The 21,870-nt window shown below is 46.7% G+C and overlaps 1 protein-coding gene across 3 annotated transcripts in view; it reads left to right on the forward strand.

Annotated features, from left to right (window-relative positions):
- The window catches only part of LOC143354045 (zwei Ig domain protein zig-8), a 141,437-nt gene that overhangs the window by 113,281 nt on the left and 6,286 nt on the right, over window positions 1-21,870 (forward strand). For all 3 annotated transcript variants that reach the window (XM_076787742.1, XM_076787761.1, XM_076787752.1), the window contains 4 exons: window positions 5,203-5,413; window positions 6,320-6,373; window positions 13,451-13,614; window positions 14,548-14,704. In XM_076787742.1, the coding sequence (XP_076643857.1) occupies window positions 5,203-5,413; window positions 6,320-6,373; window positions 13,451-13,614; window positions 14,548-14,704 (586 nt within the window). The remainder of the gene's footprint in view (window positions 1-5,202; window positions 5,414-6,319; window positions 6,374-13,450; window positions 13,615-14,547; window positions 14,705-21,870) is intronic.

Genomic DNA, 21,870 nt, shown 5'->3' on the forward strand with positions numbered 1-21,870 from the left:
CTGCCCAACATCGAATTAACTACATAAATTTACACCGAACCACTCAGATTACAGAGAAGTTAAATTTTAAGTAATACAGTCAATGAAACTCCCGACGTCGACCGCAAACGAACATTGCCGGCATCACACGAGTTTACCATTTTGTAAAAGGTTACATTTCGCACCTTTTAAGCGTATTAGACTTGGTTTGCACGACCCAGACCACGCCGGTATGTGAAAATTGCAAGTGGTACGGTCAACGAAAAGTCGGACACTCCCCGGAACTAATCAATGCGAGTCCGCTACATTATTGATCAGCATTCTACTTCGCCAGGACGAGTGGTCTCTGAAAGAAGGCTGGGGACGCGTCAGGTGACTCTATGTATAATTCCCTCTGATAATCCATTCCCTTTCACGCTCGCATTCGTCTTGTAATGAGCAAAGGTCTGCGTGGCTCTCGGCGAGACAAGCACACCTAACCCTTCAAAAAGGCGAGCTTCCCCGTTACGATTAATATTTCTCGGTGACTTCACCCTGTTCAGCTTGTAATGGAGGCGAAGATGAACGAGGAAAGAAGCACGGCACGATGTGCAACCGTTCGAATATGGTGGTTTGGACACCGGCTTATCCGATCGCTCATACTTTTTCGTCGCCCGACAGGCTATACGCTCGAGTATTAGATATCTGGTTATCGGGGCACAGTCATTTCCGATGTGCATCCAGTTACGGTGCTCCCATTGGTCGTTCAGCGAGAAAGCGTGAGGAAAATGGTAGCGAGAAGGAACGAACAACGCTCGCGGAAAATATCAAACTTTTAAACATCGATAATGCTTTATCAATGATCTATAGACTGTGGATTTTATGCATTTCTCACAAAAACACGAAAAGACCGTAAAGACATTAAAAGGAAGAGGAAATGCAACTTCATTTCACTTGTGTCGAGTACACTTGACTTGGACAATTTTTATTTTGTATAAATATTCGCAGTTCAATGATCTATTATCCTCCAGAGTTTAATAAAATCAAACTGTGCGAATTGTCGCGAAATTCTTCGAAAGCGTTTCAATTTTTTTTTATTTGAAAATTCGGATTCCCGTCGGTCCCCGCGAATCACGAGTTTCATTCGCTTTATCGTCATTACTATAACGGGAAGCATTTCATTCGCGTTGGATCGCAAACAGCCGGTTCAGCGATTTTTAATATCGTCACAATGTCCGGTCGGCGATGTGTCGTTTATTGATACAGCCTTTAAATATAGAATCCCAAGGGGCAAATCCTATGCGCATAGCCATCGTTGATTGTAGACCATGGATCTCTCAGGGATCACCGGTGACTAACTTTTAATTCGCAGTCGCTTAAGCCTGACACACGGACTCGACATCAAAAAAACTGTGGAGCTTTCGCACGGTCAGCCCGGAAAAATGGATTATTCACTCGCGACTCTCTGGGACCGTTGGGATCCCCATTGTTTGCCATATTAATTACCTCTCTGTGATTCTTCTTAATTAACAATTATAGAGGCATTATTCGGGTTCGTTGGGAATTTCGAGTTTCTCGGAGGATAAAGCCGAACGGGAGACCGGTTCGGAATGTCGCGTTTTTAAGGGAACTCCATCGCAATTCTTTCCCCGGAATTCGTTTCCGCTATAGTCACGGATCCGCGGGTATGAAAATTAAAACAGGTTCCGGTCGGTGGATTTATCGTCGTTGTTAAAACAACCGTGGCGGCGCGACGCGACACGACGGGAGGTTCGTGTCTCCGGGTGTAGCACGCATTATTCAAACGGCAAACAAAAGAAAGTCCGGATTAATCGGTAATTAAATCGACGCCGGGACGCCTCCGATACGGTCACGTTCTCCTCTTCCGTCACTTTAAAGTCGACGATGTTGTTTATCGTGGCGTGTCCGATGAGAGGTCGATATCGATCGCAGCACAAGCGACCGATCGGCCTCTGTTAAGGCTCTCCGAGCGTCGGCGGCGCGGCGCCGAGCTAAATATTTTCTGAGGTATGCTTGGTATCGGACACGTTTATTAGATCCCGGCCATAAATTCTCGTCGACTTTTATACCGACACTTGGATTAATATTTTAAAAAATCCAGTCGTGCCGGCCTCTCCGCGGGAGCGCGAAACGCAATCCATCATCGTAAATAATGCTACTGTTCGGTTGTTGCGCCGTAGCAATAATTCATGCCGCAGTCAGAGCCAGACATCGGCGTCTCCGTAAGAATATCGCCGTGTTATTTCAATAACGCATGAGTAATATTTGTCGCGGCGATTACGCTTGGAAAAGAATTTCGAGTATCCATTGGATAACCAGCCTCTAACACCGCCGCGCATCCAGACAAACCGGACGAACAACGAAGAGTCTTAATTTAATTTTCAAGACTTTAAAGGGACCGCGGACACGTTGGCGCATCGATTAAAGTTAAGAGACCCCGCCAATGGAAAGCCCGACGCAAGGTAAACTGCCCAAGAGGAATTAAGGATTAAATCCTCCGGGGGTGGTCCGGGGTGGAGACCGAAGAGACGGCAGAGAAAACTCATAAGAATTGATGAATCAAGCTGGCAGAGGAAATGGTTCGCCCAGTTGAGAAACTCGTGAATTTAACTGAGTAATCAGTAAACTCCCATTATCCGCCCCTTTTCCGGCTGTGGGGATGGGGGGAAGGGGTGGTCGGGGATTAATTATTTAGCCCGGAGCAATAAGATATGTCAAAGGTGGCTCTAACTACGGAACACGGCGCTGCCCAACCGGGTTCATTGCTGCGTTTTATTAATGGAGCTTGCCAGTGACATAAGGAAATCGCGATTTTATTTCGCTCGCCTGGAAGAAAGAATAATTGCTCCGTATATTAGCCGGACTACCGTTTAAATTACTCGGCGAATCGCTGCACAGCGATAAGAATAGTTTTCTGCCGTACGACGAACCCTCCTACGCGCCCTAATAAAATCAAAACGACAGTCACGGTCTGCGACGTCTTGCTTTACGACCAATCCGAATCAATCCTTAATTTTTATAGGGAAATTAAATATGAAGGGCCCATTGGAGAAACGGGGAATGTTAATTTGAATGAATTATTATTGTAGCTTATAACTTATGATTCTACTTGTAAAACAACTCTCTTGCCTTACACCTAACAGTTGCACAATTTTTCAGCTAATACAATTTACAATAGTCCATTCGCTAGCTCACCCAAAGAAAATACTATGTGCCAAATTTCGACCCTATACGTCGACATGGGGGGTAGTAATGGGGTGACAAAGATAATCGGGTTTTTCCGTAATTTCTCTTATCCTCTTCAATTGAAAATTCTCAAAAAAATCAGGCATATTTTATCTATTAGAATGCACATCGATGAATTTTTTCGGAATTTTTAGCTTCGAAACCGAATTTTAAAAAATGACGATAATTTTCAAATGGCGATTTGTTGTGAAAGGTATGAGATACTAAGTTTATATTTTTACAGTTTCAGCATCTCGTTATGGGGAGTTAACATACAATTTTTTCAGATTTTTCGAAGTGAGGGAACATAGTTAAAAATCAAAAATCCCTATTTTTTGGACGACCTTCTTGATTTTCGCGAATCACTTAAACTTTTAATATAGAACGGTTACATCTTCGTCCCTAAATATGCCAAAGCAGCAAACTGGCTGAAAACAACCAGAATGGCAGAGGCATCGGTTCAGTTCAGCAAGGATATTGCCCGAATCTGTAAATTAGCGGACAAAAAGGGTCGGGAAAGTTTTTCGCCGAGCGCGATTTCTCTCCGTGGCCGGCGAAACGGTGATTTTCGCGCGTCGCTCCATTAAACCCCGCCTTTATCTCCTCCGCTATCCGAACTTTCTTTTAACAGTCCCGATCCTTTATGCCGAGGCCGCGGGGGTAACGACGTCGTAACATGTTACTACGTTATGTATTACGCCGCTCGTAACACGGGTGTAAAGTAGCGGGGCCGGGAAGGAAATAAGTCGTAACAGAGCGGTGATTTACAGGCCGCGAGTGTGCATTCCGGGCCGGCTTCAGTTTTAAGGGGCGGGCGCACGCGTTTGTAGTCGTACATATCGGATGAGGCCGAACGACGACGACACACGCCGAGCCGTTGACGAATGCGCGTCATTAGCGTGAGCAAGACTATACGCAACGGTGCTCGGATGGAGCCGCGTTCATGGACCGATCGATATCATCCCATTCCAGCCGATAATGGCTCCCGTGGGTCGAGTAGAACCGGCTCGATCAATGGAAATTGTTTATGAAACATTTACATGCAGTTTATACAATTTACCTCCGCAAGCCGATCAATTCATAAAGTATTTTTTGTCTCCATTCGAGTACGTTGCACATCGATCGCGTCATAACCCCGATTTCTTCACTTCAGGAAATAAAAATGCATCGCTGCTCTACAGGAATTGTGAGCTATTTGTATCGTCATTCCGTAAAATTGGCATATTGAATGATTTCATACCTAGTTGCTTCCAAGTACCTTTTCTCCTAATGTCGTACTCTGTAACACTCTCAATCCTTTCCGTTAAAAATGAGGATCGAAACATTTGAACATTTGAACATTTGATATCAGACGATCCGTCATATGTTCCATTTAATGAATTCAATATCAAATATAACTCTTTTATTTTTCATATATTGTTAGTGAAATATTAGTAGTTTTTATATCTTTAATTCTATATAGAATAGTAGTTATATTTTTTATTATATTCAATCATGTCGTTTCAGAATTATTGAAATTATCCTAAAGACCTTTCCATGATTAACCTTTGACAAAATTGTTCTAATTAAGCATATGTCGCCAGTGAATTTAATTTCGACGGTTGAGGAATGAATTTAGTTCCCCCCAAAAAATTTCCTAGCGCCCGAAAAAAAGAAGAGCAAGTCTGAGATTGTTGCTGTAACATCGAGCCGGATTCTAATCCGGCTGAAAATACATTTCAATTTCGTCGGGATCCGTAGATCCAGCTTAAGGGGCGATCGATTCGAGGCCGGTTGAGCCGAGGAGAATCTTTCGGGGGTGCGGATTCCGTGAGAGTAGAAGCAGAATTCCCTGAAGCTCGGCTGCGGATCTCGGCCGAGCTTCCAGACCTCGCGGAGTAACTGTAAAATATTTGCTCGCGTTCTACCTCGGACACGGCCGCTTAATACAGGCAACGGGGCGAGTCGTTAATTCCATTACGCCGGTAATTTCAACGGGGACCGCTCGGGGTGTTTCAGGTGTCCTGGATGAGGAGCAAGGACCTCCATATCCTGACGTCGGGGAACACGCCGTTCAGCTCCGACACGAGATTCGGGCCTCAGCACACGCCGGGCAGCGACGCGTGGACTCTCAGGCTCGACAACGCGAGGAAGACCGACTCGGGCAAGTACGAATGCCAGGTGAACACCGAGCCCAAGATGATGTATGCTGTTCAGCTGTCCGTGCGAGGTAATTGCCAGACCGTTCACTTTATTTGAGTATGTCCATCAAATTGAGTTGCCCTCTTAACGCACTTCGTTTAATCATCTCCGGCGACCACTTTCCAGAAACGCGTCTAGATTTCGCATAAATTTTCAGATTTCGCAAGACTTTATCTTTCTGATATTGCTGGAAGTTGGAGAATCTGTCGACGGTTTAAAATTCTTTATCTGCCGAGGAGAGGTGTTGCGGGTTTATCAGTTTTAATTCATATTTCACTGCATCGAACATTTTCGTGTGCGGAAACTGCCAGCGCGAAAAATATCGGCGATACTTTGAGCGAGATTAAACACTTAATTAATTAAGCAATTTATTTCGAAATCTCATATTCTCGATTGGCGAGCAGTTTTTTTTTCGCGCTGCGTTCACTCTTCAGCGGAAATTCTCGATATTAAACCTTGCCGGACTGGGAAGAATTTTTCGGTATAAATCTTGGCGTACTAAAAATATTCCAGATGACCTGATATTAATCCTTTGACGGCGGAAATAAGAAATTTCGATCGGTAACTACTTAAACTTTTTTTTTATTAAACTAAAATTACTGAGTTTGAGTTGTTGCTTTCATTGCAGCAACAATTTAACTGTGAATTATCTAAGCCGCAACGATGTAACAAAACGGTCAAATGATTAATTCTTCGGTCTGGAATGGTGCGCGGAAGTGTCCCAATTAAGTTCGATAATTCTTGGCGCTCGAAAAAGGTGAGCAATTGCCGAAAAGATGGTCGGAGATTGTGGACAGTGGGTCGCGCGGATGCAGGAAATGAATGGTCAGATTCCCCGGTGGCAATTTCGAAGGTTATTTATCTGTCGCGAGGGCCTCCGGCCCTTATATGACAAATTGCATTTTGATGACCGGCCATTGCGCTTTGCTTTTAGATGCCAACAAGCCGGAGGGCTACGACGAGCCGCATTCTCAACAGACACGGATAAGTAAGTGAGCGTCACGCGGTGTGCAGTGTTGGGTGTGCGGCGTGCGGCGTGCGGCGTGTGCGCACCGAAGAAGCTCTATTTCTGTCGGGACGGTTTCTGCGGTTCGCCTAAAGAGTCATTGTAGTCGTCGAGGCACGGGCCGCGATCTCGAAATAAATCGAACGAACGTGCTCGCGTCCGCAAAGGAATTCACAACGGGACGGCATCGGCGCGCGAATCAACCGCGTATAAATCAAAGTTTCGCGCGGTGTTCCGACTCCCTCCCCCCTCCCCCATCCTCACCGGTGTGTACTCGTAGACGCGAAATTTACCGGCAGACGTAAACTAAACCCGTGACACGATATATTTTTCCCATGGATTCCAGAGACGATTAAAAAATATTTTCAATCAAACAATCCCACAACGGATTGCCAAACACTCCCCCGACGTTTCATCGAAAAATTTCTCGTCCGGGCGTTGACAGCGTTCAGATATTCACACTTCAGCAATGCAATCAAAATTCCATCGGGAAGTTCCCCCCCGCGTCCATGGGCTACTCACGGGAATTAATACGGATTCCGATAGTGCCCGATACTTCCGCAGTTTTTCCGCCATGGAAACATTAGTCACGCTTCGGCGATCCTAATTAGTTATATTAATAGTCGCATCGTCGCGCATCGGCAACAGCCTCATTTCACTCCGCGTGACTAGCCTTCCGGAAAAATGACGACTAGAGTACCTTGCGATTTAAATTAATTTATTTCATTGCTTTGCAAGTAGACTGCGAATTTCACGCATTTGAAAACATTAAAACAATGTAAACATATCGATATACCTGTCTTGATTCCTTAAAATGATTAAAAGAAGAAACGAGTATGGCAAAAATCCGTAGTCGATGTATAAGAAGACTGTGTAATTCAGAATAGAATTTGATTATTGAAATGATCAAACAAACACAAGCCCTTCTATTTGGCTCCTACTTCTCGCAATTGATACAGACCATTTTTATTTTGCATAAAGATCCGCAGTGTATTTATAAGGTAAATAAATAAAGTTTAGCATCAATATTGCTCGCCTACCTCGTAGCTTACCTCTACAGTGTGTCCAGATATAATTAGTTGTTTGTAAAATCGTGGTGAAGCTTCAGTGGGATATAGTTTTTATTAAAAGTATGGGAAAGAGGTCTCGGGAAGCGCGCATGCCTCTCGACTTTCGTGGAAAATGCAATGTTTGAAGTTAAGTGTCGTAAAATTCGCTTACGATTATCAAAGGACGATGAAACTCGCGGAAAACCGGGAACGACCCATTTTTGGGTGCATTTCAAAGTCTAATATGTTCGCCTCTCGCTATAATGTTTTTCCCCTCGGCGCCGCAGAAAACTTGGAGAATATTTTCAGCTCGTTTTCCCGGGGCGCTCGACAAGCTTCCTTGGAAATACAATTTTTCGGCGGATTATCCGACTCCAGTTCCGATTCGCGACACTTAAACTGCGTTTCCGACCTTATTCCGGGGACGCTCGCAAGTTTCGAGCTCGCGAAAGCTCATTTGTTTCGGTAACGGAGGCGAGTTCGGTGGCTGTTTACCGCGATCCGGCTAATTTTTCACGGGGAAATCACACAACGGTATCGTTACGCACGTTTCGCAGCTAGCACGGTTGCGTTACCAGCATGGAATTTCCGTTCCCGGCGAATTATTAGATAGCTGTGTTGTTCGCGGCCGTAGTCCCGAGTGAAAACCTTCGCGGCCGCATATATCACTCGGAAACTTTGTTACTACATTTGCATATTTGCCGACACCCGGCTGCTATTCGGCCGTTTTCAGAACGATACTTAAATTCCCGTTCTGAAACGTATAATTAGTCCGCGTGTTGCAGCGTTCGAAGCCGTCCCTATAATCATTAGTACGCTGAATTACGGTACCCGAGGGATCCGCTGGAATGATATCGAACTTAAATGTCTCGCCTGCAGCCATCTTTCGAATCCCGGTAAAACATGCGAAGATATTAATCGGATGTTTATACCGCAGATCGTGGGACTCATTCATGGCGTAATAGATTTCGAAATCCTTCAAAGTCACTCAACTTTGTATTTTGCTCGTAGTCCATTAATTGAAAAGTCTAGTACGATTGCAATATAGTGGTGAGTCACAGTCAAAATCGCACAGCACGTATAATTACTATTTATTCTATAGTCGTATCTACACTGTGGATTTTTATGCAAGATAAAAAGTGCCTTCATTAATTTCAAGATTCAGGGTCTGCAGGTACGTTTGTTTCTTTCCTTAACAATTTTAGTGAGCTACACATAATGCAACAGCGTCTCTAGATTCCTTGAGTCATATCACCGGTCGGCATTTGATTTACTAATTTTTCCTACGACTGCACAAAATCTGCAGTCCAATGACATCGAAATAAGTGAATCTTCGTGTCTGCAAAGAACTTTTCTGTGACAGTCACCTCTGAACTTCAGCTGTAACTCGCTGCAAGACAACTCTTTAATTCGCTCGTCAAATTTATTTTTGTATGAACTGCACGCAAGGTGAACCGGTTGTTAATTTGTGCGACCTATGGGAGACAAATTGGAACGTTCGCGAAGCATTTCGCACCGGTTATCGTAACGTCGGCTTAAAGCCGATAGTTTCGCAGCGGCGCGAATTTCAGCGGCGCTCGGGAGCAATATAGAAAAGGTCCAGAAATCTCGCGTCTCGGGGATAAAATGATGGAACTTCGGGAGAATTATGAAGCGTCTGGCAGGACGTTGCAAGAAGAATCGACGACGGATCCCTTGGCCGTCAAAGCCAGCGAAGAAGCGCACTTATCCTTAAGTGATTGATGTCGACCGGATCCACCGGAGAAATAAAAAGGCGGCTGTCGGATGATTTTTTAACGGGCCGACGGTGTATAAAGGTGTCACCGGGCCAGGGGGGGGGGAGATACCCCGTTTCGTGTCAACGAAATACATCAACCTCCATTAATATCGCATGCTTATAAATAGGGTGTTTGCCCGATAGACTCTCGAAATATTAAACGAAATATTTGATCGGGTCCGCGCCGAAGCAACTTTTCGGAGTTAAAATGTTTCCTCGAATGTTGCACGACAGAATCGTTGAAGTTTCTGACCTGTTTTACCCCGTGTTCTTTGAACAAAATTCTGGCTAGATGATTTTTCAATTAAAAACCCGGCCACTCTGAAATGGCCAAAATTAATGAGAAGCCGAAGAAGAACCGACGAATTATCTCGTCTGCCCGGATGAGCAGGTTGGCTATTAATCTCCGATTCATGCTGCATTCTCCACGCTATCTTTATCCCCCTAAACCGGAAGCTTAGCAGCTTCAAAAGAATATTGAAACACTTCCGCACGCTTGCTTCGTGCTTTCTGGTAGGCGTTTACCGGAGATTATCGGTCCCGGTACAGGAGCCAATGATAAATTCAACCGGGAAGGTAGAGGTCCGAATGTTGCAGAGGAGGCAAAGAAACTCGAGGGAGAACTCGCTGAAGAAACTGGCTGGGCGCGTACAGTAATAACGGTATAACGTAATACTTCGCCGCGGAGAAATGCAGTTCCCCGGGGAACAGGCAGCGAGGGGGGCGAGTGGGGTAGGGGGATTAATTCGAGTCTAATAGGATTATCCTTAATCCCTGTAGTCCTGGAAACCCTCCTCCCAGGGTCTTTTTCCTCGTCACCTGGCCGCGAGGAGAACCGCGCTGTGCGTCTCCGAAAGGGCTCGGCTTGAGAGAACGCGCGCGTTAAATGAGTCTCGGCCGCGATCCTCGCGTTGAATAATGTATAATTGTCCCAACATTATCGTACGCCGCGGTACGTCCACCTTACGCCGTCTACCACACCCTAAACCATTGTTTTTCGCTGCCCCCCCCCCCCCCAACGGTACACGTCTAATGAATTATTAGGCCGTGTGCTTGTCTCGAGCGCGAGACGGCCCCCTTGTTTGTTCGCACTTCAAACTCCAATTTCCGGGCGACGAGCAACTACGTTTCTTCGCCCTTTTTCTCCCTTTTCGCCCGAGTTATTTCTTCGCCCAGTCTCTCCGTTCTCTCTCTCTCTCTCTTTCTACTTCTTCGTGTCGTGGAAATAGGTCGCGTTTTAATACAGCTGCGAAACTTAGGGGCTCGAATCACGGTAAGTGAATCGTAATTGTGATCCCTTTGGGACCGCTCGTTCCGGCCCTTTGACCACGCCGGATCCTCCGCTTCCTCTCGAATGCCTCGAACGGCCTACCTGCTCTCTTTTCCTCTCCCTCTCTCTCTCTCTCGCTCTCTCTTTCCTGCAGTTTTCGAGTCCGGATTTTAAATGACCCCGTTGCCGAAAGAGATTCGAGGTCTGTAGCGAGCGCCAGTTTTAAGATACTCGCATCGAAAGAGTTCCCAAATAAAATAAAACTGCCCCGAAATTTCGTCGCTGCTGTGTCTTGCGACACACGGATACATAGAATTTCATTATTTTCCTATTAGCGAGGAATTAGGTTTATACTACCGCGCCGGGATATTTGCAAACGGACTCGGGAACTGGGGAAAAGGTGGCCAGAATGTGCTGATGAAATTTCACGAATAAATTCAGCGTACGGGCGTACGAAGATTAAATGTTACACTACTTTATGAATTCACGACGACAATGAGATCACACGCGGAGAACCTGTTGTCAAGTAATTGAAATGATTATTTCTTATTCCGCGTAAGATTCTGCAGTCTTGACATGAAAGGGGATCAAATGCAGAAACGCATTGTACCGTTGCCAGCCAATAAAAAGTATGCATTCTTATTCTGCGTAAAAGAATAAGATTATTCTCTGCCAAAGACCAATTTCTCGTACCCAGAGGCCGACAGAATACGTTTGCACGTCTGCCGACAACTGAATTCAGTAATGAATCTGAACGAAGAAAAGATATTTCGGTCCACGAGACGCGGGAATTTTTCCGGGTTTCTTCTGATTCGCTCATCAAGAAGCGCGGCGCGGCCGCCTCGGTTTAAACGGATCCTGGGCTTATTCGAACGCGAATTATCGAGTCCTCAGAAATAAAATCAAGCCGCGGGGGAATGGGGGAGATGGTGTGGGTGGCTGGTCGCCAGAGGGGAACGCCGGGACAGGGAGGGGAGAATTCGATTTTAAACGGGAACTGGAGCGGACGAAACGCTCTCGCGGCGAAAGAAGAACGCGTCGTTCCACGGCGGCACGCATATTAAACGAGTACTTGGCCCGACCCTCTAAATTAAAATGTACAAACTTGACAGCGCGTCCCACTGTGCTGCCTTCTTTTCCGCCGCTTCAGCGGGAAATACTTGTTCTTTGTGTCCTATCTCCGTCCCGTCGGGTCGGGTCGTTCCTCGCCAGAGCGACGCTGGCGTGCGCATTAATTAAAATTATTGTATAACGTTAACGCGGACCGATTTGTCAGCGTGCTCTCCTCGAACCGTGAATCCTTCGGATATAAATGGTTTCCATTTATATCGCCCTCTACCCCTGTTCCACGCCGGTCCGCTGGAATCGTTCATTTCGCGAGACAACACCCGGTATTCGGCCGACGACGGATCATTAAAGGCAAGGAACGAATACCGTCAATTACGGCGCGGTCGCGATACGTCAGACGCGGCTGATGCTGTCAATTAAAAAGTTGCGGGGAAGTTCGTTTTACTCCGGGTGCGGTCGATCGTTCTTCGTGGAACTTCCGCTGGGCAATATTTCCACCGGCGAGCGTAATTAATTCGCCTCGAGGGGTGTTTTCATCGCGGAAACTAAGGAACGAAAGCCGGTCGTCTAATGAAGTCATCGAGAAGCCAAGGAATCTCCCATTGATCCGGTCGATTCCTGAAACTTGACACCCGTCGTCTTCGCGCGAGCATAACCGTGTAACCGACCCCTGTTTCCGCTGTGCAGAAACGTAAAATGGATTTAACCCTCTCCCACTTCTCTCTTTCTTTCACTCTCTCTCTCTCATTCCCTCTCGCTCCCGCATTCCACGCTGAGTAATTACTTTCTCGGTCCTCGACGCAACGAGCCGCTTAACGTCACTTCAAACAGCCGACTGTAATTTGTTTATTTGTGTCGACCGCCTAGAAACGCTCCCGCACGCGTAACGTATGTGTCTGCCCGCCGCTAGATGAACACCTGAACGATTTCGCGTTTGTTGTAACTAAAGAATTGTTGCAATTAACGAACCACGCGGCACAAGGTTCTGCAACGTTTGGGTCCGAAGTCTGGGTTGTCTGACCAGTGACGACCGATTCTACTGGAGTCAATATACTTGCAATCTTTATAAAACAATACGGACGAGGAGTATCAGACGAACGTTGTCCGTTCAGAACCGACATAGTCACTCTATTTATTAGGTCAGTGCCCGATTGTTGTATTTCAATTCGAAATCGGGCACGAACTTTTGCACTGATCTACTACACGTGTTTTAACAGATTATTCTTCTTTGATCTTTTGACAGTGCGAATTTGTCGATACTGGCTCTGTTTGATAGATCTTTAACCCTTTCATAAATTTATATTTTTCGTGTGACTTTGTTCATTTACATGACTACGATATCAAAGCGATGAAAATTTCTTTCGATTTGATGGAATGGAATAACATCCACATCTACCGGATTCCGTTGAAAATCTTTATCAGTCCGCCTAGGTATCATAGCGCAACGGGGGCAGCAGCCATATCGAGTAGAACAACTCAGCGGCTGGTCAGACACTTGAGCCGGTCGAGCGCAGGCGTTCAATCTCGATTTTCTCGATACCGAAGCAAATGAAAGAATCCCACTCAACGCTTTCGACTAATTTCGTTCTCTGGAGTCCACTCGCGTTGCTGGCAACTATTCCGTCTAGCTGGGAACTAATTGCTCTGCTTTTCGACACACAGAAACTGCGCGTACTCGTTCGAGCGGTGGATTTCCATGGGAACAGAGCGTGCTGTTACAAATCACTGTTCCCCGGATGGACGAGGTTTCCAAGCGACGAGGGGATAGTGTTATAATGAGCTTGACGCACACCAATGCCGCTGACAAACCATTTAGCGTCGCTTTGAGCCCGTCTAATCTCGCCGGCAGACGATGCGGAGCCGTCGTATGACATTTGTCCGTACATGGGTTGCAGGCTACGAGAGCACGGCGCCGGTTGCGGCCATCATGGGTCCAAAGGAGCAGAAGGTGGTGGCAGGCTCGACGATCACCTTGAGGTGTGTCATATTGTCCCCGTATCAGACCCGACCCATCAGAGGCGTGCAGTGGCTCCGGGATAACAAACTCCTCACATTCCAGGTAACGCATAGATCCTCCTGTGTTTTCCGCCAGGTTCCCGAGAGACACTAATGAAAATTTTTTTCCTCGATGCGACGCGTCCTCGCCGTTTCTTCCCGGCGTTCCCGGTACCTTCGCCACTCGAGACGGAATCTCGATCGAGACGAAAGAAACACGATCGTAAATCATAGCGGTGACAGGGCTCGAACCTCGCCAGAGAATCGACCCTTTCGCTCGGGTGTGACATTTTTGTTTACGTGCGAGGAATATATTCACGTTTGCGCGCGGAGCTGAACGGAATTGAAATCGGCGAAGGGACGTCTAGAGCTCTCCAGAAAAGACTTTCGTCCAAATGGATGTCTCTGGTAATTTCTGTTTTTTCGGGGTATTTAAGCAGAAATTTTCGAGTTCGTATGTTGACGAAAATCACTATACAGTGTTCAGGAATTTCTTTCACCGCCGGTTAAAGGTTAACGGAATTTAAAACGCTCGAATAAATCCGCCAATAACTTTCCGAGAGAGAGAGAGAGAGAGAGAGAGAGAGCGCATTACTCTCTGCTAAAAAACGACTACGTCCGAAACGAGCGGAAATAATTATTGGCCAAATTGTTCCCCCCGGTGGAATGAAAAACGCATAGGTTAAGATCGAGGTCGCGATACCGGGCCGGTCGAAAGCGTTTTATTTATTCCCGGCGAGATTTCTGCAACGCATCCCCGAGGCGGATTTACGACGAAATTACGAGCCGTTAACAGCTCCGCGAGATTTATGCAATTTTCCGGTCCCGTGATATTTTTCAATCGTAATATTCGCGCGGTCAACAACGAACCGCGGGACCGGGGCGCGGCCGTTGCGCGTTTCGCAAATACGGCGGTATTAATAATTGTAAACAAACGTTTTCCGTTCCCGACCGTCGAGATTTCCGCGCTGCAATTTGACGTTTGCATTGTTTACAGGCGGCACGGGGCGGGATCAACGTGGAGACGGAGAGAGGCGCGGCACGCACCGTTTCCGAATTGACTTTGGCGGTCGTGACACCAGACGACGTCGGAAAATATGCCTGCAGGCCAACGGAGGGACGCGCGGACACTGTCATGTTGTTCGTCGAACCAGGTTAGCGTCGAAATTCCAGTAAAAATCGCTGTAATGTCGGACCTCGACGGACATTTCATTCTGCAACACCCGGCTGTTCGTATAAAGATTTTTTAGACTGTTCCAGGACGACAGATGCGAGCAAACTGCCCGTCATTATACCAGAACAAAGGGTAGAGCACAATGCTTTGTTACTCTGACTCCAGCAAGTTTGACTTCAAGCAAACAAAACGTCAAAATTTTCCAAGGACCGTTTATCGTTGACTCGTACTACTTAAAATTTTATTCAGCCGTGATGCTGGTGTCTGCCTCATTCCTTGAAGGCAGTGCTCCGCTAAATAAGATATTTGTGGTATCTACTAGCGGATACAGTACAGTTAATGCTACGGCATTGTACAATCTCACTGCAAGTAGAATAATCTCACTGGACAGACAAGAGTTCCCTTCAAATTTCTAGCTTCGTAGTTCACGAAAATGGAGCCTTACAAAGTTAAAAAAAAAACATGGTATACCTAGAAAGATTGTTTAAAACGTTACTACGTCTTCAGTAAGGATCATTTATCGTTGACCCGTACTACCGAAAAATGGGTTTCAGCTATAATGTCAGTCTGTTCCATTTCTTCGAAGCAATACTCTATTATACACAAGCATGTCTGGAAAGGTGTATAGTACGCTGCAAGTAGAATGACCAGTCACCGGTCAGACGAGGAGCTATGCCCAAATTCCTCGGCTCGTGATTCAGGCAAGTAAAGCTTCGCGGAGTAGCAATCTTTTCGAGACTCTCTCCACTGTTGCAGAAAGCACCTATTCACGATCCCGGCGTAGAAAATATTCGATTCCAGGGCGAGCATAATGAAAAATCCGGTCCCGCGGAGAGCGGCGCAGCGAAACAAGTAAATACGATTTATATTCGATCCGGTAGGAGCGAGTCTTGCCAGCGGGAAAGAGAGCCGGTACCGGGGGGTGGCCCATGATCTAAAGTCGCGTCTTAGGATTACTCGAAACACTTTAAAGTTTTAAGGAGGCGGCGGTATTTCACGGCGGAACTATTTGTCTGGCTCAGCCGCGCTCGGTTCGCCGCGGACGTCGTTTGCGGTCGCGAAAGGAGGAGAGACGGTGCACGTGTCCCCGTGAGAAAGAGAGAAGGGTTTCGAGGGGGTAGCGAGCAGAGTTGCATGCGGAATTTGCAGCCAGTAGTCTCTATTATCGTGCATTCTCCTTCGGAAGTTATTGCGAGGAAGCGGCCGCGGGACGCTCGGCGTCGCATTTTTCCCGGGCGACCGACGCCCACCGCCTGCACGCGTATACACACATATCTGACGACCACCCCTTCCTCTCGGGTCCCGCATTACGCCAGGACAAGCCGTAAATCAGAACTTCGCCGACTCGTTTCGTAGTTCCCCAGATTGCGAATTTACGCGGTTTATAGGCGACAACCGAGCCCGCCATTTTTCCACGTCCAGACGACGTTAAACGCGCCTTTACGGCTGTCTCACTGCTCACGCCCCCGCCCGGCATGCCACAATCCTTCTTTCTCATTGTCGTTGCAAATATCAGATCACTTCGTAAATAGTGTAATTCCCTGCTACCATTCACGGGTGTGAACGTCGATATTTTGTTTAGGCTTTATTTTTCTAGAAACTTCTTCCCTGCGTTAAAGAATCCTCTCACCGGTTCAAAATTTGTATTCGAAGCACTTACGACGATATTTTCTCTCTGAGATCTTTAACTCGAATAAAAGCAGCATTCCTGTAAGAAAATGCGAGTGGCCTTGTCACTCAATCTAACGGAACGAGATTTTCCCGAGTGCATTAAGACTGCTGATGAAACTGTACGTAGAATGATGAACACCAACCTCCTAATTTTGAAGATATAAGTTTTAAAGTTCGGTTGCTTCAATATGTACTCTAAATGCAAGTTGTCGGACCACCGTTGGCAGAGCACATATTGAAGTTGCTCAACTTTAATTACTTATATCATTAAAATTATCGGGAAACTCCTCTTAATATTTTACACACATTATCCGGATGTGCTGCTTCAAAAGCGCATCGTGACTAAAGTGGATCAATTACGCTTCTTTTCCGTGCTTTAACGTACTGTACTATACGCCCTTTACAGTTTTTAATGTTGGTTTTCGGATCAAGATTGCAAAGCAAACACCACAGCGATACGACGGGTGTAAAAAGCACGTGTATCCCGGAATCATGCTCGGTTTACAACCCCAAAATTTGTATACCTCTGTTCCATGCATGATGAAATGGTCGGGAACGCCGTTTGTTACATCGGCCGCGCAACATTTTGCCGGGCGCTCGGCAGGCCGGCCGGTCATCGATCGAACAGATAAATCAGAGTTTCGGTGATTCGCCGCACGGTTTTCCAAATTGCGAATTTACGCATGTTTATGGGCCCGATCGCATAACCGGTTCCCGAAAGAATTACCGTCCTCCCGGAATTAAACGCGGCCGTCACGATGCCCCGACGCAGAGATGATTTTTACGAGCACACGGCGACACGAATATCCTCATAAATACCGCCGTAAATATCGCATAAACGTTGCGTTTCGATGAAACACCGGCTCCGATCGGTAGACCCGAATAAATTGCGGCCGTGGAAATCTACAGGGAAATTATTAACACCCGATGCCGCTCTGCCGCTTTCCAATGTGATCGTTCGTACGCATTGATATCTCAAACTCGTTCGATCCAACCACAGGGTGGTTCATAAAATTATATATTAAAAATGATTCCACTCACGGTATTCGGAGACTTCGTTCCAAAACTGCAATCGCCCTGAAGTCGGCCGCTTCACGGTCTTCGAGTTATCCACCTTAATAACGGAACTTATCACTCGTTGCACTCTCCTCGAAGTTCAACCGAAGACTGAAGACAGAGCACAGCAAGTTCCGTGAGATTTGCCACGACCAATCGGGCGGCAGCTTATCGAAGACCAATAGGGGCTGCTTGCACCCTGGACGGCTAATGGCTGGCAAATTTTTATTTGACCATTGCTGGAACTTCGCAAACTTTCAATTTTATTACCAGCAGTGCAGAAACCTCTTTCGCTCGATCTTCCCCGCATACGAGAACCTCTAGGAAGCAGTGGACAAATTTTAGGCTAACAGTTCCACCAAGTATGCTTTTTCAGAGTCAATTACAGACTAGAAGGGAGGTATTTTTTACAACTAAATCGAAGTATAGATCTCAACGAATCAACGCCATTGATACCCCAATTGGTCCTCTTCTAAATACATGTGGTGACTGTTCTACTCCAAATCTACCACTCTACTCTGGCAGAAAATAAATATTTCCAGCTTCCTCTTCGCAGCGAATTCCGAAATGCTCCGTCTCGACCGAGAAAAAAAAAACGCGGAATCGTTTCTCCGCCATTTCTCCGGCGACCAACGAAGTTTCGTATGTGAGCACGAAAGCATCGTCGAGAACGATAAATCAGAACTCCGGCGACGGCGTCCTGCAGATTGCGAGTTTACGCATTGTATCGTAACTACGTAGGTGTTCCCATCAGGAGACGGGATTAAAGGCGGTTGTCGGGCTGATTTTTATGAGCATACAGCTCCAGCTGCACGCGACCTATCGCGTAAACATCGCCGACGACATTACGCGGAATCTAATCGATCGTTCGCGCGAGGCGTGAAATGTGAACGCAGCTGAATCGATCGTCTTGAACAACGAACCGAACCGGACGGTTTTATTAATCGATCCCCGGACTCTGCGAAATCGACATCCGGTGATTAATTAATCGCGGCCGGTCCCGGAGGCCACGGAGAAAAATGACTTTCGGTGCCTTTCTGACGAGCGCCGACTATCGAAAGCGCTTCGCGTTAATTTCTCACGATTCTTCATTTTTGTGCTGAGAGCGTACATCGCTGGTTGGCCATTCACCAGGAACAAGAGACTTCTTGTAACCTTAATGCATATCAATATTAGCCCACCAAAATTATTCTTCAAAGGTGGAAAGACAAAATTTATTACTATCACATCCTTCATAAAATTAATTTTTCAGACTTGACCGAAGAATAGTCTCACTCATATATAACCGACGTGGCACTCGACGTGATAAACAGGATTGGAATTTCTATAAAAATGTGATTATTTATCCTCCTATGTTTTCGTCACAAGTTTCATTTGCCATTGGTGTCAATCGTGTCGCAAGAATGGCCAACAAGAAAACTGTCACGAGAAAAAGAATTCCTTGACAGAGGAAAGGCGAAGATTGATGCCCTTCGTGTCGCAAACGTAAAGGATAGGTCGTCAGAAAAGCTATGTACTGCAGAAATGTGCAAATTTAGGTAAACTAGTACTCGATCTCCTGTACGAATGGTGTATAATGTGAGAAGAATGATACGAAAGGAGACACTCATCGATACAGATTCGCGGCAAGAAGTGTCATTTGGCTGATTCGGCGAATGCGGCGCGAGATTTAACGACTTTTGCGGAAGCGGGATGCAGTGAGAGGCTCGCAAAAAACCGGTCGAGTGCAGTGCCAATCCGCGGCGCGAAGCTGCACTTTTTGCCTGAGCAGGACGGCTTGCTTTCTGAGCTAATTCTTATGCGATCGTAAATAACGTCGCGCATATATCAAAACTTACACAGCGAGTCCCCATCCTGCGTTCGTCGTTGCAGTCGTCGTCGTCGTCGTCGTCGTCGTCGCCGCCGCCGCCGCCGCCGTCTCCTGCAACAATCCTGTCTTATCCACCTCTATCCGCCGACGCCCCGTTCCCCGTCTGCTCTAGTCTTTCGGTGGGTGGCAGCTCGTTCCCTCCTCGTTTGCCGGGACTCGGTTCCGAACGCGGAAACTCCTCGGCTCTCGGTGACAGAAGCTGCCAGAAGCACTTCCACAAACGCGGCCAGATTAAAGATACAATTCCCCGATTCTATTAATTAAGAAAGTTAATTACGGGCAGAATTCAATTTTCCTAATTGCACATCACCCGGGAGTCCTCGTGCTTCTCGAGGCTCCGTCCTCGATATCTCTCCGTCTCGAAATCCCTCTCGAGGCCTCACCGCCCGAACTTTTCCGGATTCGTTCCCTCCTTCTTTTTTTTTTTGGAGGTTCGTAGGAGTCACCGTTTCCCGTCGGCCTCCGTGTCTTCTCGCTTCCATCTACCCTCTCCGTCCACGCCTCTCTCACCTTTTCATCTCGCTATCTCCACGATCAGACCGTTCCCCTCTTCCACTCCACGTTCGAGGGCTCTCGCTTTGAGCTAGTCGAGGATCTTCGGCCGCCGCGGGATCCCCGAACCCACGAATTTCCCTGGGTAATCTTCCGGAATCTGTTTTTAAGCGAGCACGCGAGACCCGCCCATGCTCTCGCCCGCTCTCGCCACGCTAGCGGCGAGTCTTTGATGTTTGTTTCGGAGGGCGAAGATTTTAATATTTGGCCCGTGTTCAAGCGGCCGCTATTAAGGACCGCCCGGCGTGCTTTTAGCGCCGTTGTGGCACCGGGCACGAGTTTAACAGTTTGCCGGCAGGAAAAATTTGGCTAACGACTCGACCCCGCGTAAGTCGCCCGCCGCAATAGCCCGCGGAAACTATGCTTAAACCAATGCCCGCGATTTTACGACGAACTCGGGATTTTCCTTCGCCTTGAGGGGTATGGCCACAGTAACGGGCCTAAAAGCATCAACGTATTGAACAACTTATCTTAAGGTACTTAAACAATTTATTTTATATTTTTTCGAACCGAAATGGCGGCGCTAGCGCTTAAGAAATCTAATACACCTTTCGTATTGAAAATTTAGAAAAAAGTTGTTAAGTTCCTTAAGGAGACTACTTGCTGATTATAAACGATTGAAAACACTTAAGAACATTAATATATTATCTTCAGCCTATTAAGATTATTAAAAGAATAATTTTGCTCCTATATTTTGTAATCGGGGAAGATTATGTTTATTTACGTACGGTCTCGTTTTATTGAAGAAAAGAGAATGTACCTCGTGATAATAGAGATCAATTTCTCACAAGCATCGGCCACACGTTTTTCACACATATCGAGTCATTCTAGTGGTTCTACTTAATTTGCCTGACCAGTGGCAGATTCATTCTACTTGTTCGAACGCCGACAGCATTCATTCTACTTTCCTGACAACGAATATCATCCACGGATCTTCAAAGGATTTTAACGACCATTTGCCCATCATAGAAAACTTTTGTGGACGGATCTGATCGTACGCAGCGAAATCGTCTCTCGATTCATCTCGAAATATCTCACGTTCCAGCGACTTCGGCGGATCGATTTAACGTTGGAACTTTATCGTGTGAGCCGCGGGGCAGTGCAATTAGAAAAGAAACTGGTTGGTTTTGGCAGCTGTCGTGGAAAGTTTGTCGATCGCGAAGACAGATCGAGGCGTTTGCGAGGGGATTAGGTGGATGTAGGGTAACGTTCGTTTACCGAAGATGTCGGGGAACTGGTGGAGCCCCCTCGCTAATTCCGCACATTGTTATTGATATCTGCGTCAGAGAGCAACGGGATCTCATCGTTGACCTTAATAAGAGGCCGCCGGCGCAGCAGCGGATAGTTTAAGGCCAACGCCGGCGGGCCTTGCGAATCAGCCTTAAGAGCGGTGCTGATCCGGTTTGGCTTCGGTTGGCGGCCAGCCTTAGTGGGTCAGTGGTAGTGGTAATAGATCGTATAAATCAGCCATAAGTGCCTCGCTAAGCCAGCCTACGCGGGCTTAACAAAGAACTCTAGACCGCTGGGCGCGAGCGCTATCAGACACTACGAATTAAAATATATAATGCAGTGATTAAGGAAAATTATTAAGGTCAGCAATGCCGGGGCCCGGCTCCCGTCGCGTTTGAACGATCCCCAAGGATGAGTGCTTTATTCGCGGTGAATTACCGTGCAACCATTACCCGTCGCTAATCGATCCGCGATTACTCTCTCATTGTTTTTCTCTGTCGGTTAAATCCCCGTGATTATTTCATCGGCCCCGTTTATCGGTGCACCGTCGATTATTAATTGCTATTCTTTCGACAGTTAATTGCTACAGATAATAATAATGGAGGCCCGTTCGACTCCGGCGACTCGCGAGCGGTCATTATTTTTACAATTATCACGGTTCGCTGGACATTTGCGATATTGAGCGAATTAGCCGGACCGATTCCGTCGATTCGTTTTCACTCGGTCTGCTTTTTTTGTCTGCCGTTTTTTTTTTCACCGCTCGCCCG

This window comes from Halictus rubicundus, chromosome 1 (assembly GCF_050948215.1).
Source record: "Halictus rubicundus isolate RS-2024b chromosome 1, iyHalRubi1_principal, whole genome shotgun sequence".
Lineage (NCBI taxonomy): Eukaryota > Metazoa > Arthropoda > Insecta > Hymenoptera > Halictidae > Halictus > Halictus rubicundus.